The sequence below is a fragment of the Uloborus diversus genome, chromosome 4 (assembly GCF_026930045.1).
Source record: "Uloborus diversus isolate 005 chromosome 4, Udiv.v.3.1, whole genome shotgun sequence".
In the NCBI taxonomy this organism is placed as follows: Eukaryota; Metazoa; Arthropoda; class Arachnida; order Araneae; family Uloboridae; genus Uloborus; species Uloborus diversus.
The window spans coordinates 7,655,508-7,673,904 of record NC_072734.1 but is presented as its reverse complement, the minus strand read 5'-3'; the positions used below and the strand labels follow the sequence as shown (position 1 = coordinate 7,673,904).

At 34.1% G+C, this 18,397-nt stretch overlaps 1 protein-coding gene across 1 annotated transcript in view; it reads right to left on the bottom strand.

Annotated features, from left to right (window-relative positions):
* The window catches only part of LOC129220460 (uncharacterized), a 48,762-nt gene extending 30,479 nt beyond the window's left edge, over positions 1-18,283 (bottom strand). The window contains exons 1-2 of the mRNA XM_054854879.1: positions 18,256-18,283; positions 10,877-11,039 (exon numbers count right to left, since the gene is read on the bottom strand). Of these exons, the coding sequence (XP_054710854.1) occupies positions 10,877-11,038 (162 nt within the window). The 5' untranslated portion in view covers position 11,039; positions 18,256-18,283. The remainder of the gene's footprint in view (positions 1-10,876; positions 11,040-18,255) is intronic.
* Positions 18,284-18,397: the final 114 nt, after the last annotated feature.

Below are 18,397 nucleotides of genomic sequence, written 5' to 3'. Positions count from 1 at the left end.
TGCCTTGCCTTCTAAAAGAAAAGCTGCCGTTCCAATATGCGGAAACAGAAGAAAAGATATCTTTGTTGCACCCAGTAATAATTCACCGAGAAGACAAAAACATATTGAACAATACGCAATTCGAGCTTTACTTGGACCAACAACTAATAACAAAAACAGGCGGCATTATTACCGCAGTTACTCTGTGGTTCTCTTTGTATTGGTTATTTAATGTTGGGTATAACAACAGCCATATTAGACTTTTAGCTTTCTTAGACATGTTCATATTCAAAAAATATTCAATTAAGTCAATTCTACGCAGCGTCAGATCTTTTTTCAATTCTATAGAATAGTGTTTTTCAACCTCTTGACCCATGGACTGGTATACAGCTTATGAAAGAAATTGCAGACCAGTCAATTTTTTATACCCTTTGAAACACCCTTGCTCTAGAGCAGGAGTCCTCGAAATTTGTTGATCTCTGACCTCCTCAGCTCAGGACCTGATTGTCTTTTTGTGTATATTTATTAAAATAGGAAAATCATTTTATTAAAAAAATTCACATCAACTGTAAGGATTATTTTTTATATTTAATTCTTTGAATTATTTGTTTTGCTTTTACTCATTACACTTTTGTACTACATGCTATCATTGCACAAAATTATTTATTTCTTGTTCATTTCTTTCATTTATTCATTATAGTTTCTTGTTCAAGGCGCATGTAAAGTAATTTGATTTAAAACATATTTTTTGGCAAATTTTAAAGATTTGACTGATTATCAATAAAGTGTAACTCATGTTTTCAGATTTCAATTTAAAATTTGGGGAATTAAATTATTCCTGAAAGTGTCATATGAATATCAGCTATGAGAGTTATAATTTAATATCCCATTTAGTTTTATGCACTGTATAAACTTTGTTTTGATTTAACCCATTACACTTTCATACTACATGTTATATTAAGTATCACTGAAAATTACATTTTTTTACTGTTAATAAAATTATTCATCATTATTTCTTGTTGAAGGTATAAACTTTAATGCTTTAAAATATAATATGGATATTTGCAAAGGTGCTATTACTATTTTAACTATAAATATTAACTGTAAAACCGCTACCTCTTTCTTACTAAGTAAAGCTGTTGCTCTGGATCAGGGGTTCTCAAAACTTTTTGATCTCTGACCTCATCAACTCAGGACCTCTACCTGATTGTCTTTTTGTGTACATTTGTTTTAAATAGGAAAATTATTTTGTAAAAAAAAAATTCATATCAACTGTGAGGATTTTTTTTATATTTGATTTTTTGAATTATTTGTTTTGCTTTTACTCATTACACTTTTGTACTGCATGGTATACTTATGTTTGTGGAAAATTATTTATTTCTTGTGTATAAATTTATTCATTGTAGTTCCTTGTTCAAGGCGCATGTACAGTAATTTGATTCAAAAAATATTTTTTCGACAAATTTTTAAAGATTTGGCTGATTGTCGATAAAATGCAACTCATGTTTTCGCATTCCAATTTAAAAGTTGAGGAATTTAATTATTCATGAAAGTGTCATATGAGTATCAGCTGTGAGAGCTATATTTTAATATCCCATTCAGTTTTACACACTGTATAAACTTTGTTTTGATTTTACTCAGTACACTTTCATACTACATGTTATATTAAGTATTGCTGAAAATTACATTTATTTATTGTTAAAAACATAACTCAAGATTATTTTTTGTTGAAGGTATAAATTTTAAAGCTTTAAAATATAATATGGATATTTGCAAAGGTACCATTACTATTTTAACTATAAATATTATCTGTAAAACCACTGCCTCTTTCTTACAAAGTAAAGTTGTTGCTCTGGATCAGGGGTTCTCAAAATGTTTTGATCTCTGTCAGTCTCAAAATGTTTGATCCTCAGCTCAGGACCTGATTACTAAATAGACCATGGTTTAGGGTTCTCACTTTTTAGGGGACCCTGAATGGCTAAAATTGAAAGGGTTGACAACACAGAGGCCCCTGATATCTTAATCGGGCCCTGCCTCAGCTTCTAACTTCCATGCCCCTCTTTCCTTCATAATACAGAACCCTCTCAAAGTCGCACAGTTTGAGAATCCAATTAACTTGTGGTGTTTAGGATTTAGCTGGTTTTTAGTTCACTGATTTGCAATGCTGCATTAAAAATAATCGCTTTTATTTTCAAATACATGAACAAAATAAATAAAAGAATATAAAATAATCATAAATTACAGAAAAAAAGACTATATGACAGCTAATAAAACTAAGCAAGTTGTTCAAAATTCATTTAATTCATCATTTTAAATTACTTTTACTTCTTTAGCAAATGTTAGTGATTTGCTGGCTGGAATTAAGAAATAATAATAAAGAATAACATATTTACTACTGTTCATACATATATAGTAATTCTAATACTGAATGAACAAATAAACCCAAAAGAATGGAATTGAAATTCTCGAAACTTAAAGTTGAGATATTTTTTTTACAAGACATTTGTCAAGAAATAAATGAGCAAACTTTCTCAAATGATTTTTCCTATTGAATCTCTCCTTTTGTCTCGCTTACTCATTCGGTTTAAGCTCCAACTTAGCACACCAACACATTATTTTAACTATGAAAACAAGTTATATCGCACATATCGTATCCTTTTCCCTTTTAAATTATTTAAAAAAAAAAAGCTGCAATGAAAAGGGATTCAAATTCAGTATCTTAAAATAGTTGTTTTCAGCAATTTAAAAAACTTAACGCTGAGGATTGACTTAAAAGAAGTAAAATATGCCTATATTGACTTGAAATTCAAAAATTTCCCGACAATAATATTTAAAACGAATTTCAGAGAAATACAGAAAAAAAAAAAATCCCTCTAGAGTGTAATAACATGGAAAAAGCAAACTGTGATATTTTTATATTTTAAATGAAGAGTTAATTAAAGCACTTACGTTACTCTTTTTCATCCAAAAAATAAATATTATGTAAGGAACGAGCCTTCTAGCAATAATAATTGCAAATTAAATTATCAATGATTAATAATTAATACCTTTTGCATGCAAAGGACATAAGTACCTTTATGGGTGTAGTAAATTTTTTGAAGTTCTTAAAAGCATGCTTGGTATTGTTACTTCAAAATACGTTAAAAAGCTACTATTTGGGGAATAAAATACATTAATGCTAATTATGTGCATTTTTTTTTTTATGATTTTTCAAGATATGTATTTTTTCCCTCATTTATATACACGTAATCGATTTGTAATTTTTTAACTAGACTTTTCTACGAAAATAAACAAATGATTTATCCATGGCAAAGCTCAAGGCTTCCTTAGTTTCACACCTTTATCTGTGGATCCCTACATTTGTTCTGTATCATCATTGAGAAACCCTCTTCTACAGCTGTAGTGAAAAAATTGTCTTTTAACTCCAAATTTTGTCATTTACGGCTCCAAAACGATGTTTTTGCAGATAAGACGTGTTTTCCTGTTTCACCCTTGTACCAACATTATATTGTATTAGTTTTCTATGGCACTCTAATTGAATTGTAAATATTCTTATTTATTTGTAGTAAAAAGGTAATACTTCAAAAAAAATATTTTTTCATTCAAAGTGTTTTGTATGCTTGCATATATAAGTGAGAAAACAAAAGCTTTGGCAGACAGTATATTGATGCAAATGTATGAGTTGAAAAAATAAATAAATAAAAGTGAGAATAAGAATATGTATTGAATAATATACTGCATCCAAAATAAAGAAGGGAAAAAAAAGGTAGCATGTTTTTTTTTCTTTTTCTTTAAACTTGGGGGGGGGGGGAAGGATAAATTTTGTAAATTGTAAAAATGTGCATTTTATTTTATTTGACGACAGAAAAGTTCAAAATTAAACCTCTTAAGGCTCAAACTTCATCAAATACCTTACATTACGAGACATACTTCGACTTTAATCGTTTTCTGCGCCAAATTCAGCGCGAAAATAAACGAATACCTTGTGTTTCATGATTCAAATCATAGCTTAAATTGCTAAACAAGAGGGTGCCTCTGAGCACTGAGAATAAGTTCCCCAGCATGGTGCCATTCGGGACGTTTATAAAAGGGCGCTATTATACGCTCTTGGGTGCCATTTTTCAAACCCAGAAGGCACCTGAAAATAAAGGTGCCGTTATTTTCCCCTGGGTGCCATTTTCCTTCTTCAGGGCACCCTGAAACTAAGGGTGCGATTATTCTCCATTGGGTGCCATTTTTTTTCACGGGGGCACCCTTAATATAAGGGTGCCAGACTTTCACCTTTATTAAGGGTGTCAATCTGGCACCCTTTGGGGTGTCGTTGGTGAACAAGCTTTTCACCCCTGAAAGGTGCCATATGCAACCAATAGTTTTAACAGTGTACTTTGTGGGATGGCACCCAAGCATTCACGTCTTTTTAAAAGCATAAATTTTCTCAGTTAAGTTAACATTAATAATCTGGTATTATGTATTTTAATTTGATGTTATGTCTTTGAAACATATTGCAGTCATGTTTCCCGTTTACTTAAGTAAAAATGTTTATTTATTTTTTTAAATTTCTTTTCTTATTCAAATCTAATAGTAATATTATTTTTTGTTTTGATGTAATTGTAAAATGAAAGTTCATTTATTTATTTGAATACTTCTTAAGACTTAATGTTTCAATACAATATACGAGTAGTTAAAATGCGATTAATGTTAAAAAAAATTTCAAATGAAAAATAAAACTATGTTTATTTATCACTTCGTTTTTACAAGATTGTAAAATAAAATCGTGTTTAGTTATTTGAATACTTTGTAAGACTTATAAATGTTTTTATGTGAAATACTATGAATTAAGCTCAGTGTATTTTTTAATGTATGATTATCGGTTCATTTTTATGTTTTCAAATGAAAAAGTAGAACTTGTAATGCTACTAAAATAATAGAAGACAATAATAAATAAACCAAATAGTTTTATTTAACCAAAATATTAATCGAAGTGCTCACTTCCCAATATCATTGTGGATCGACAAACGATGACGTCATTTGCTAGTTGGATGGCCTTCCTATCTCGAAGGCCTCGGTTATTCCCCCGTGGTTACCTTTTTAGAAATAGCCAAGACACCTGATTTGACCAAGAATTTGACAATGGTTACTGCTAAATCTCTTTTCCTCGAAGTACGATAAATATTTCAGCAACTATGACGGCAGTGTGCTTATATTTCTTGTAAACTCGGTGACTAATTTTAACTTCCTTTTATAAAAAAGGAAGTATTGTATTCACGAAAAAAAATTTCACACAAAAATCGGCCTTAATTTCCATTTCGCTCACCCCCGAATGAATGTTGAGTTCCTTTTTCAACCCGACCACACGTGGATATATGGCTAGGAATGTATAGACCCCAGAAATATCCATTTTGACGATTCCCGAGTTAATTACGTGACGTCTTTATGTATGTATGTGTGTATGTATGTCGCGTAACTCAAGAACGGAATGTCCTAGAAAGTTGAAATTTGGTACTTAGACTCCTAGTGGGGTCTGGTTGTGCACCATCTTTTTTGGTTGCATTCGGATGCTCCAAAGAGGATCTTTTGCCCCTTTTTGGGGGGAAATCATTGTTAATTTCGGTGTTAACTCAAGTGGTGTTATAATTTGGCGAACACTAGGCGATATATCGCCAGTCTTTTGGTCGCCAAGTTTTGTCGCCAATTTGGCGACAATTTTGCCCTTTTTTTTTAATCTGGTTTCAATTTGCCTATTGTTGGTGATATTTAGAGAGTAAACTATTGAATAACATTAAAACTGCCATTAATGAGAAAATGACATTAAATTGGAGTAAAAGGAAGTCATGTGATGCACACATCAGCTCGTTTTTTTCTTTGTATTACGAATTTGTTGAATTTAATTCTGTGTTCAAGAGATTGTTATTCAATGTATTTTACTGAAAAAGGTTCTTCAAAATTAGAGATTTTTTTATTTAAAAGAATCTATAAACACAAAAGTAACAACCAGCAGCGGGCTCCTGTCCCAGTTATCCTCGTCCTGGTCAACTTATCAAGTACTCTCTTAAAAATGTTCACTTCATTCTAAGTAACAGTTGCTTTTGGGTCATTGCACGCCAAATCAAAACGAGCCTCTGAAATTGACCCCATCGTCGATTTCTACAAAATTTACAGGTTTTGGGTCTATCCATGTGATGGTAGAAAAAATATTTTGTTAAAGATTATTTTGACCATTAGTTTTTTGTGTGAGACCCTCCAAAGTACTCGAAAAATGGCAAAAATGGAAATTTCAGGAGTTAAACATTTCTTTTTCTCAGTTTCTAGAGGGTCGTACAAGGTGTCCTTTGAAGCTCTTTTAATAGGCTTCCACATTATATTTCACTTGGCAAGGTTACGTGACATTAATATTTCAAGGTAAAGCAAATCATTATTTCACCTTGAATATTTTAAAAAGTAGGTTTTTTAAAAATCTGAAAAAAAAAAAAAAAAATATATATATATATATATATATATATATATATATATATTGCATACTAATGTGGTCTGCATGTGGTAAAAATTTCAGAATGGGACAGCAATGGGATCATACTGAAAATCAATAATGAAATATTTCGATTCCGCAGAATAATTCAATTTTCCCAATTGCATGGTTGCTAATTGAAAAGGAATAGTTTAACTTTCAGTACGATCCCATTGCTGACCCATTCTGAAATTTTTATCACGTGTAGACCACACTAATATGCAAAAAAAAAAAAAAACCCTCCAGATTTTTAAAAAATCTCCTTTTTAAAATATTCGAGGTCAAATGACGATTTGCTTGACCTTCAAATATTAATGTCACGTACCCTTGCCTAGTGACATATCGTGTGGAAGCCTAAGAAAGAGCTTTAAAATGACAGCTAGTACGACCCTTTTAGCTCCTATAAAAGCAGAGAAAAAGGAATTTTTGTAACTACCGAAATGTTACTTTTTGCCATTTTTCGAGTACTTTGGGGGGTCTCACACAAAAAACTAATGGTCAAAATAATCTAAAAGAAAACTATTTTTTTCTATCATCACGTGGATGGGCTCAAATTTGTAAATTTTGTAGAAATCGACGATGGGTCAATTTCAGAGACTCGTTGATTTAGCGTGGAATGACCCTTTTGGTAACTATCCCATATGCCTACAACCCTGTTGAAGCTTTTAGAGCAGGAATTGAAATGGAGAGAGTAAGTCCAATCAATCGCTTAGCAAAAGCGGACCCAAAGACCCTCAAGTCACGTGTCTCAACAATAACGAATGGTTGGCACGTTTTGCGTGAAACAAGCGAAAGAAACCAGATTTCTTCCAATGCTCTGCTTTAAAATAAATCACGTGACTTGAGGTCTTGGTTTCATGAATGAAAAAGTCTTTACTCTCTCTATTTTATCTCTTCTTAATGTGTTGAAGTAGTGTTTTTTTGAGCAATCACGATTGCTCATTGATCTCACTTGACTGTTTTGATGTGCTATCATTTTATTTTCCCGCCAGCACCCTCCGCACCATCACCGTCGACCGGCTCCTCACGATGCTGCTCCTGTAGCGAAAGCCGTCTCCAGGTTGCATCCATGTCCTACACACACGCGCATACATACACGCACGTACATACACACACAAACACGTACACACACATACATACGCCAACACACACTCAAACACACACACACACATCTACACACAACTACCCACACACTCATGCCTGCACACAGACACAAACAAATATTCCTACACACACATACACATTCCCCCCCCCCCCCACCACAAACACTAATACACACAACTACCCACACACTCATACCTGCACACAGACACAAACACACATGCCTACACACACATACACGTAACCCTACACACAAACACATATACCCCCCTCCACACACACATAAACACACACGCCTACATACACACACACACACTCGTGATTGCGAAAAACATAATTTGAATTCAAGAGGTCAAAATTCAAATTATTTCATCTTTTTTTTTTCTTCATTACCATGTTTTTATTAACTTGGTTTGGTTCTTGTCTGTTCGGGTGGAATCTTGCAACTCAATTTTCACCCCCACGGGATCGGATTCTGTTGAAATTTTGTTGAAAACATGGGAAATATAAATAACTTAAAACCTACGATTACACAAAAACTGTGGGTGATGGAAAAAAAATCTAAGTAGATTTTTGAAATCAGCGTCAAAAACTTTACTAGGAAGACTATAAATGTTTCATGTAACAAAACCTTTGTTTACCAGTGTTATGGTCATTTGTATATGCAAGGGACATTACAGATTGGTAAACTTTCGATGTAAGTGCTGGAAAATGTAAATAAAAGGGTACCTCATTAAAGTGTTTAAAATCGAGGGCAAAATTTCATGCACAATACTAAAACGCAGAAAATAATCATTTAAATCAAAAAGGTACATGTTTTTAAAACGGACTAAAAATTTAAAAAATAAGTTCTCATCATAGGGCGCAAGTGTTTTACATTATCGTAAGAGATGTAATCATAGACTAATAATAAGAGTAGACCGAGCTTTCCCAGACTTGTTGATGAAAAAATTGGTTCATGGATACATCATGTGACTGGTGGGAGGCTTGGCGAAAACTTTGGCAGCATGGTTGCTAAATGGCAACATTATCTATAGTTTGGCACTCGACATTTATTTTAAGACGTAACGTGTTTTCATTATAATTTTTTTTTCCAGGTGCAGAGATTGAACTGTTTTTCTTTTAGTATGCATTATTTTGACATTAGTAATTAGTTTTTGATCACAGTTTTCAGTAACTTTTATTTCATTTGAAACTGCTACGTCAGCGTTGGCGTGAACATAATGGCGTAAACATTTTGCGTTAACGCAAAAATGTACTAATCGGGATCTTAAATTGAAATGTTAGGTAAAAATCTTACCGTTTGCCGATTCTTTTTGGGCGCTTGTATCGTTAATTGCTTAGAGAGTTATTGAAATTGACTAAAGAAAATGCACAATACTATCTAAACGAAAAACTCGCTATATCAACAAAATATTTACAACTTAGAATAACAAATTTACAAATCGGACTCCATAAAAGATCATTCTTCCGTGTTCCATCAATTCGTCTGCTACGATCAACGCCCGCTGTTGCTAGGATATCCGCCAGTCACATGGTTTGGTTTATGAGCAGCAAAAGGATTGCCATAGCTCGATCTATTCTTATTATTAGCCTATGGGTGTAAAGAGTAGCAATCAGTGAGAAAACTCAAATATCAGTTAATTATATTTGCAGTGCTATGAAATTGTCAATTAAATTTAATGCAACAGTTAGCTTTTGCTCGTGCCTCATGATGGGCAATTATTTTTTTAATTTTTAGTCCGTTTTAAAAACATGGTAAATTTAAAACCTTTTTGATTTAAATAATTATTTCAAAATTAACTTGAGGCTTGAAAAGCTTAAAACAACGGCCTGAAGGTTTTGTCGTCTGTGCAGAATTTTAAAACATCAACATCCTTTACAGTCGACTCCCGCTACAACGCGATACGACTTACGCGAAATGGTTATAACGCGAATTTTTCTTGATTAAAGAATTTTATAGCTAACGCGAATATCCCGCCCACAACCCAAAAAATTTCGGCAGATAGCTGAAGATTAATTCATTACTCTTTCTTATTCTTCCTCTTCTTCTAATAAGTTTCCTGACGCGCATGCAACGTCAGGGGAAGACTGATAACAATTTATTGCGCAGCATAAATCATCACCATCTTCATATCTATATATATAAAAATGAATGTTTGTCTGTATGTCGTCCATGAACTCAAAAACTACCCGGCAGATTTGGCTGAAACTTTCACCGTTTGTTTTTTTTTTTTTTTTGGTACTGGGAATGTTTATAGACCAGTTCGAAAAAAATCCGATCGATAGTTCCTTTTTTATTCCAATTTAAGTCACAATCCACTGGATAAATACGAATAAAATTATCGGCTGCAGAAATTAATTCGCGTGAAAGATCTCATTGATAAGAAGTTAGCTGTTGCCATTTTTCTTGAGTTTGAACAAATAAATTCTTTCTTTATTGTTTTATGGCTTTTCATGCAACGGAGGGATTTAAAACTTTTTCTATTTGATATTTTTAGCGATTGATTGATCTTGCAAACTGCGTGAGTACAAAATTTGAGTATAGTCACGGCTTCACTTGATAACTGCACCGATTATTATGAAAATTGCTATATATATGTATTTTTCCACGGAGAAGGTGCATAATATGCTCATTGAAGCCACTCGCCACCAGGTGGCAATGCATAGTAGCAACTTCTGCCCCGTTCAACCGATTGTCATGAAAATCAGTATAATGATGTATTTTTTTGTTGGCGTAGCAACGCGCGTCGGGTACAGCTAGTTTTACGATAAAATACAATTACTGTACAGTGTTATTATAGTGCTGCATTTTATTATTACTTACTATACGTATAGTGCGTACTGCTTTATTTAATCTCTCTCTCTGTCTCTCTTTTTTTTTTTTTCACTGATCATTGATTTTGTGCCTCGTAGCAATATTTTATGTTGAATAATCAGGTTATTTTAAAATAGTAAAAATTCACTTTACGTAAGAAATGGAAATATATTGTTAAGCAATGGTTTCATACAGTTTGAGAGCTGTTTATAAATGTATAAAATAACAAGGCATTTTTACGAAAAATTCTTATACACACCCCTTTTCACAACGCGAAATTTCGACTTACGAGAGCGGTCTTGGAACGCATCCCTCGCGTAAGTCGAGACTCGACTGTTTAAAAAAAAAAAAAAATGAAGTAACTCGATAACCTCCTGATTGATATAATAATATCAATGGGGAGTTATAAGGTCAAGGACAATCAACGAAAAAAACTGCAAGCGTAAAATTGATCAAAAAATAGAGGCATGTACTTTTTTCAACTCCGCTGTTATACGTGAAGTTTGCCAGTTCCGTTGAACCTTACGCATAATAATTTCATTCGCTGCTTCTCTGTCTTCCTTTTCCAAGTCAATCAATCCTACAGCATTTGCTTCATGGAAACCATTTGGAGAGAATCTTTTAGAAGAACTCATCCTGAAAGAGAAAAAAAGAAAAGAAAATTATATTAATTTGAATTTTTGGCTTCTTGAATTCAAATTATGTTTTTCGCAATCACGAGCGTGTGTGTGTGTATGAATGCGCGTGTGTGTTTGTGTAGGCGCATGTGTGTGGGTGCGTGCGTGTTTGTGTAGGCGCATGTGTGTGGGTGCGTGTGTGTGTGTATGCATGTGTGTGCGTGTTGCGTATACAGTTGTGTGTGTGTATGTAGGCATATGTGTTTGTATCTGTGCGCAGGCATGAGTGTGTGTATGTGTGTGTGTGTATCTGTGTGTGTGTATGCGTGTGTGTGTGTAGGATATGGACGCAACCTGGAGACGGTTTTCGCAAGAGGAGCAGCATCGTGAGGCCGTTCGACGGGACGGTGGTGCTGGCAGAGGGTGCTGGCGGGAAAATAAAATGATAGCACGCCAAAACAGTCAAATGAGAACAATAAGAAATCATGATTGCTCAAAAAAATAAATAAATAAATAAATAAATAGAATTAATTTGAATTTTTGGCATCTTGAATTCAAATTATGTTTTTCGAATCACGAGCGTGTGTGTGTATGTATGCGCGTGTGTGTTTGTGTAGGCGCATGTGTGTGGTTGCGTGCGCCTGTGTGTGTATGTATGCATGTGTGTGCATGTTATGTACGCAGTGCTGTGTGTGTAGGCGTTCGTGTGTGTGTGTGTGTATGCATGTGTGTGCATGTTGTGTATGCAGTGCTGTGTGTGTACGCGTGTGTGTGTGTGTGTAGGCGTTCGTGTGTATGTGTGTGAGTTTGTATGTGCGTGTGTGTGTAGGATATGGACGCAACCTGGAGACGGGTTTCGCTATAGGAGCAGCATCGTGAGGAACCGGTCGACGGTGGTGCTGGCAGAGGGTGCTGGCGGGAAAATAAAATGATAGCACGCCAAAACAGTCAAGTGAGAACAATAAGCAATCGTGATTGCTCAAAAAAAAAAAGAAAAATAAGATATGGAGTTATGTTTTACTTGTTGTTACTGTTACAAGGAATAGTTGTTATTGTCCTATCTAAGCATTATCTCATGAGACGCAAATTGAGTATAATTGCTGCAGAAATTCTTGTCCGTGAAAACTGCTTGTCATCACGGTTATCTGCCTACATCAATTTTCCCTATGTTATTACAATTGAAAACTAAAGAGGTAAATACTGAATCATTCTCATGCAATTTTTTATTGATTGGCTGTAGATCAAAGTCGTTTAGAGCTCAAGTGAAAAGTGCGAGGAACGCCGAAAATCGGATTCACGAATTTTCCAGATAGTTAATATCGTGGAATCTAGCCTAGTTAAACCAAAGTCCAATAAGGCAACAACTTAAAAATGAAATTTCTATAAATATTAATTCAATGCAAAAGTAACAATTGACATCTATCGTAATCACGAAAACGAAACCTTTACAAAAAAGAACTTCAATACCATTAGTATAACTAGTATGTTGTGGCCATCACGAAACTTTCTTCTGTATTTTTCTTCTTTTTTTTCTGATCCCTCCCCATGCTTGACGAGGAAGCAATATTCCAAACAAAATCAAAATTACACATGCAAAAACTTGACGACCATCCCAATGTCTGAATTATTGCAAAAGCAAGGCAAAGAGCGAAAATTGAAAGTTATTTTAAAAGCCTTGCTTGAATTAATTACAAATATTTTATTTGTTAACAAACATAAGATGGCAACAGTTAAAAATTTTAAATCATCGCGATTTTCTGGTTATTTTCCAACAGTTAAAATCACGCGAAATACGCAGACGACAGTGTATTACAATTTATCTTTCTTATTCGCAACTCCAACGAACTGTAGGGGGCACTGAAGTCACTGTATAATAGCGGAATTGAAAACTAAAACAAACGCACATGGTAACGAAGAAAATGCTAAAAGTGTTGTGATTTTTGTTCGTACGTATGATTTTTTCGCTTTATTCTTTTTAAATTAATTTTCAAAGTCTTGTGGATATTCTGGCCCACGTAGAAAGAAATGAGAATTCAAGAAGCATTACTAAACGTCAAAGATTAATGCAAACTACGTAGTTCGTAGTTCTAAGCAGCTATTTCCATGATGTTGAATTCGATATTTATCAATTCTTGATAAAACTAAATAATAATTGTGGCCTGACAAGAACAACAATTAATGCTAGAAAATTCAATATGACATTACAAATTATTATCGAAAGAAGATGATACTTCTTTGCCTTGCTTGGCTAGCGCTTATTTTTTTTTTCCATTTGTAGCTGAGTTATTTCTCTCGAATTCCCGAATCGGTTCATTTAAAAATTTTCTGTTTCGATTTTTCTAATTTCTGAGTTACGATTTAATTGTGTCATGTTATGCAAATCATCAACAAAATTCTCACGGATATATGGTGGTAGTTTTCTTTTCAGTAGATTGACCATTATTTCTTTTCACTTATCGAATTCTGTAATCTTACTACCATTTTATTCCACTCATGATAAAAATTAAAAATGGTTTAACTAAAAATGCGAAATCTCGCCAAGGCTACTTTGCTCGCACAATACCAAAATTATAACCCTAAACAAATTTGGCGAAACCTTTCAGCTGAGAATAAAAGGAATAAAGTAAATTCTTTCTAGGTTAAACATTTTTCATTTTGTTCTACGATAATAAATCCAAGAAAATATTTTGCATACTGTCCATTCCAACTAAATGCTGCTGTAAAATATGATTAGTTAAATTAATTTCAGATTAAAAAAAACTCATATTCTTACAAATTCATACAATAAAAAATTTTACCTGGTATAACGTTATCCAATTTTGTTAATCCAGAATTTTCTTGTTTACGCGTCCACCATTTAATACTTTTTTGAAAGAAATAAGGAAAACTAACATTATTTTGAGAAGCTCGAGAATACTCTTAGGGGACGAATTAATTTCTGTAGCTGAAAGCAAACTAAGACACATCGATTGCGTTAATAAATACTCAGAACAAACTGCCTGTGTTTACGTCAACAGACACACATGGAACTAAAACGTGGCAATGTTTTAGTTCCATCGGCAGTTTTGTAAATCACCGCAAGGTAGCGTATTCGAGCGCTGGAGTTCCGAATTGTTGCATTTATAAAGCTATTTTTATTCACACAAGAAAAGCCCCCCCCCCCCCCATGGAGCAATTGGCGCCAAAATTGAACCAACGCCTGTTTACATATGGATTGACATTTATTCCAAATTTCATCCAGAAGGTAGCATTACTTCTTGAGATACGGAACTCACAATCAAAAAAAAAGAAGGTTCGATTTTGCCACCCCCTTTTCAGCTATTGACACCAAAATAGAGTCAGCACTTATAGCCTCTAGGGGCTACTTGTCGATAAACTTTTCTCTGATTCCGTTCATTATTTCTTGAGATACAGCAGTCACAATTGACGACAAAAAACGTTCTATAGCTTAACCCCCGTTTGAGTTATTGGCACCAAAATTGAATCAGCACCTGTCCCTGTTAATGTCAACATATGGACCGAATTTTGTTTGATTCCGCAAGTTACTTCCTGAGGAATAGCAAGCACGCGTAACTCAAAAAACGTCCCATTGCTCTACCCCCCCCCCTGGAGGAATTCGCGCCAAAGACCAATGGGCACAAGTTCACATAGGGGCACATATGTGTACCAAATTTCGTTCGATTTCATGCGGTAGTTTTTGCTGTAGAGCGGCCACGAAAAACTGGTCACACACAGACGTGACACACACACGGACACACACACGGACACACACACGGACACACATACACACACACACACAGAGAGACAGACAGACATTTTCCAAAAATAGTCGAAATGGACTCAGCACACCTCAAAACGTTCGAATCCGTCAAAATTCGAAAATTTGCACGAATCCAGTACTCTCTTCTATATATTAGATATAGAAGAAAGTAAAAATCGCACATTTATTACGTTCATGAGCATGTTTCTTAATCTTCATTCTCTTTCTTTTGAAAACATTATCTAATATTCCGGTGATTTTTTTTTCTCCAAGGATCAAGGATCTTGTGAAGGTTTTAAACGGATGTTTCATTTATTATATTTTGTTATATTTCAAAATTTATAAGCATTTCTGCTCTGTTCTCTTCGTATTTTAAAAGGTATTATACAGAGTGTCCGAAAAGTCCTTGATAAATTTAAAAACTAGTATGTTGTGGCCATCACGAAACTTTCTTCTATATTTTTATTTTTTTTTTTCTGATCCCTCCCCATGCTTGACGAGGAAGCAATATTCCCAACAAAAACAAAATTACACATGCAAAAACTTGACTACCATCCCAATGTCTGAATTATTTTAAAAGCAAAGCAAAGAGCGAAAATTGAAAGTTATTTTAAAAGCCTTGCTTGAATTAATTACAAATATTTTATTTGTTAACAAACATAAGATGGCAACAGTTAAAAATTTTAAATCATTGAGATAATATTTCCGATCATTTCCATTCAATTAAAATCACGAGAAATACGCAGACGACAATCTATTACGATTTATCTTTCTTATTGTTGCATTAATAAAGCTATTTTTATTCGACAAAAAAAAATCAACACCTCTTGCAGCGATTGGCGTCAAAATTGAACCAAAGCCTGTTTACATATGGATTCACATATATTCCAAATTTCAACCAGAACGTAGCATTACTTCTTGAGATAGGGCACTCACAATAGAAAAAAAGAACGGGCGATTGCGCTATCCCCTTTTTAGCTGTTGACACCAAAATAAAGTCAGCTCTTAAACCCACTAAGGGCTACTTGCTGATAAATTTTTCTTTCACTCCTTTCATTATTTCTTGAGATACAGCAGTCACAATTGACGACGAAAAACGTTCTATAGCTCAGCCCGCGTTTGAGTTATTGACACCAAAATTGAATCAGCACCTGTTCCTGTTACTGGCAACATATGGACCAAATTTTGTTTGATTTCGCCAGTTACTTCCTGAGGAATAGCAAGCACGCGCAACTCAAAAAACGTCCCATTGCTCCACCCCCCTTGGAGGAATTCGCGCCAAAAACCAATGGGCACAAGTTCACATAGCGGCACATATGTGTACCAAATTTCGTTTGATGTCATGCGGTAGTTTTTGCTGTAGAGCGGCCACAAAAAACTGGTCACACACAGACGTGACACACATACACACTCACACATAAACACACACACGCACATACACACAGACAGACAGACATTTTCCAAAAATAGTCGAAATGGACTCAATACACCTCAAAACGTTCGAATCCGTCAAAATTCGAAATTCGAAAATTTGCACGAATCCAATACTTTCTTCTATATATTAGATATAGAAGAAAGTAAAAATCATAGAAAAGCAATAAATTGTCTTACGAATTTGCAGTTTGCCCCAATAATACTTTACAAGTTCAAGAGAGAGTTTTTTTGACATCATAAAAAATGTAAAAATAAATATTTAGTTATAAATATTAAATAAGAAATCCTACTGCCATTTAGATATTTTTTATATTTCTTTTTTTTTGCTCTTTATACACTGCTGTATAGCCATGAATGAAGAGCACTTTCAACCTCAAAAATAGCTTACAAACAGTAATTTCAGAATTATTGAATGCTTAACTATGCACAGCAATGTCAACCTTTTTACTTCTTTTTACAAAAAAAGTATTGTAGTCGTGAAAAAATTTTCACTCAAAAATCGGCCTTAATTTCCATTTTGCTCACCTCCGAATGAATGTTGAATTTATTTTTTCTACCCGAGCACACGTGGATATATGCCTAGGAACGTACAGGCACCCGAAATATCCATTTTGACGATCCCCGAGATAATTACAACGAGTTTTCTCGTGACGTCTGTATGTACGTATGTATGTGCGTATGTATGTCGCATAAATCAAGAACGGAATGTTCCCTAGCAAGTTGAAATTTGGTACATAGACTCCTAGTGGGGTCTACTTGTGCACCTCCCTTTTTGGTTGCATTCGGATGCTTCAAAGGGGATCTTTTGCCCCTTTTTGGGGGGAAATCATTGTTAATTTCGATGTAAACTCAAGTGGTGTTATAATTTGGCGGACACTTGGTGATATATCGCCAGTCTTTTAGTCGCCAAGTTTTGTCGCCCACTTGGCCACAAATTTGCGTTTTTTTTTTTTTTTTTTAATTTTTAAATCTGGTTTCAATTTAGCCACTGTTGGTGATATTTAGTTAGTAAACTATTGAATCACATTAAAACTGCCAATAATGAGAAAATGACATTAAATTGGAGTAAAAGGAAGTCATTTGATGCACACACATCAGCTCGTTTTTATGATACCATAAAAAAAAAAAAAAAAAACTCTTGAACTTGTAAAGTATTATGGGCCAAACTGCATATTCATACGACAATTTATTGCTTTTCTATGATTTTTTTAAAGTTGTCAAGGACTTTTCGGACACCCTGTATTCATTGTTGTAATTTGGATCCAGAAGTTCTGACATCTGGGATGGCAATAGTACTGAACGTCCCGGATAATTTGTTATCTAGTGTTTTTACATTTTCAGATTTCATCTGGGAATCTGGGAGCACCCGCTCACTCTATTGGACTGCATGCTAAGCACCTCACACAATTGTCGTTTTGGAAATCTAATTTTTGACGATTTGGATGAAATTAGAGAAAGGAGGTTCGAGACCCTTGCCCGAAAGTTTTCCGAAATTGAAGTCTTCAAACCGCGACTGTAAACCGTATTTGGTATCGTTAAGCGCTCGGCCCTTTTGCAAACTTGAAGCTCTAACAAGCAGTATTAAACGGTTTTCGAAATTGTTCGAAGGCGAGGTGTTTGGTAGCTCTTCCCTGGACACTTTGTGAAATTGAGGCCCATGAAACTAGTTTTGAAACGTGAGGAGTAGGGTCCTATCGCAGTTCGTGACTATGAAAAACATAATTTGAATTCAAGATCTCAAATTTCAAACTAATTTCGTTATTCATTTTTAAATTACTTTGTTTTCCCAAAGCCCATTCTTTTTTTCTCTTTAGTAGAAATGGATGTATTTGGAAAACATTCTACTCGGCCTTCTGCTTCCCCCCCCCCATGTGATTGCAAGTTTTTCTCTTGGGATATTCCTTTAGGTACATTCTCTGAAACAACGTAAAACAAGATTCTGTAACAAATTTTAAATATCGAGAGAAAGTGATAAATCTATAAATACATACCTATACTATACCTACCTATTGATAAAATTATAAATTTTATTATTACTTACTCGAAATCTCATTTAGTTGAAAATCCCGTAACACCTCTGAACTGAAATACATTCCGAATAATTTACAGTCAGTAACTTTTATATCCACTGGTAAACAAAAAGATAAATTTTATTTATCAGGATAGTTTCGATTTAAGGAAGA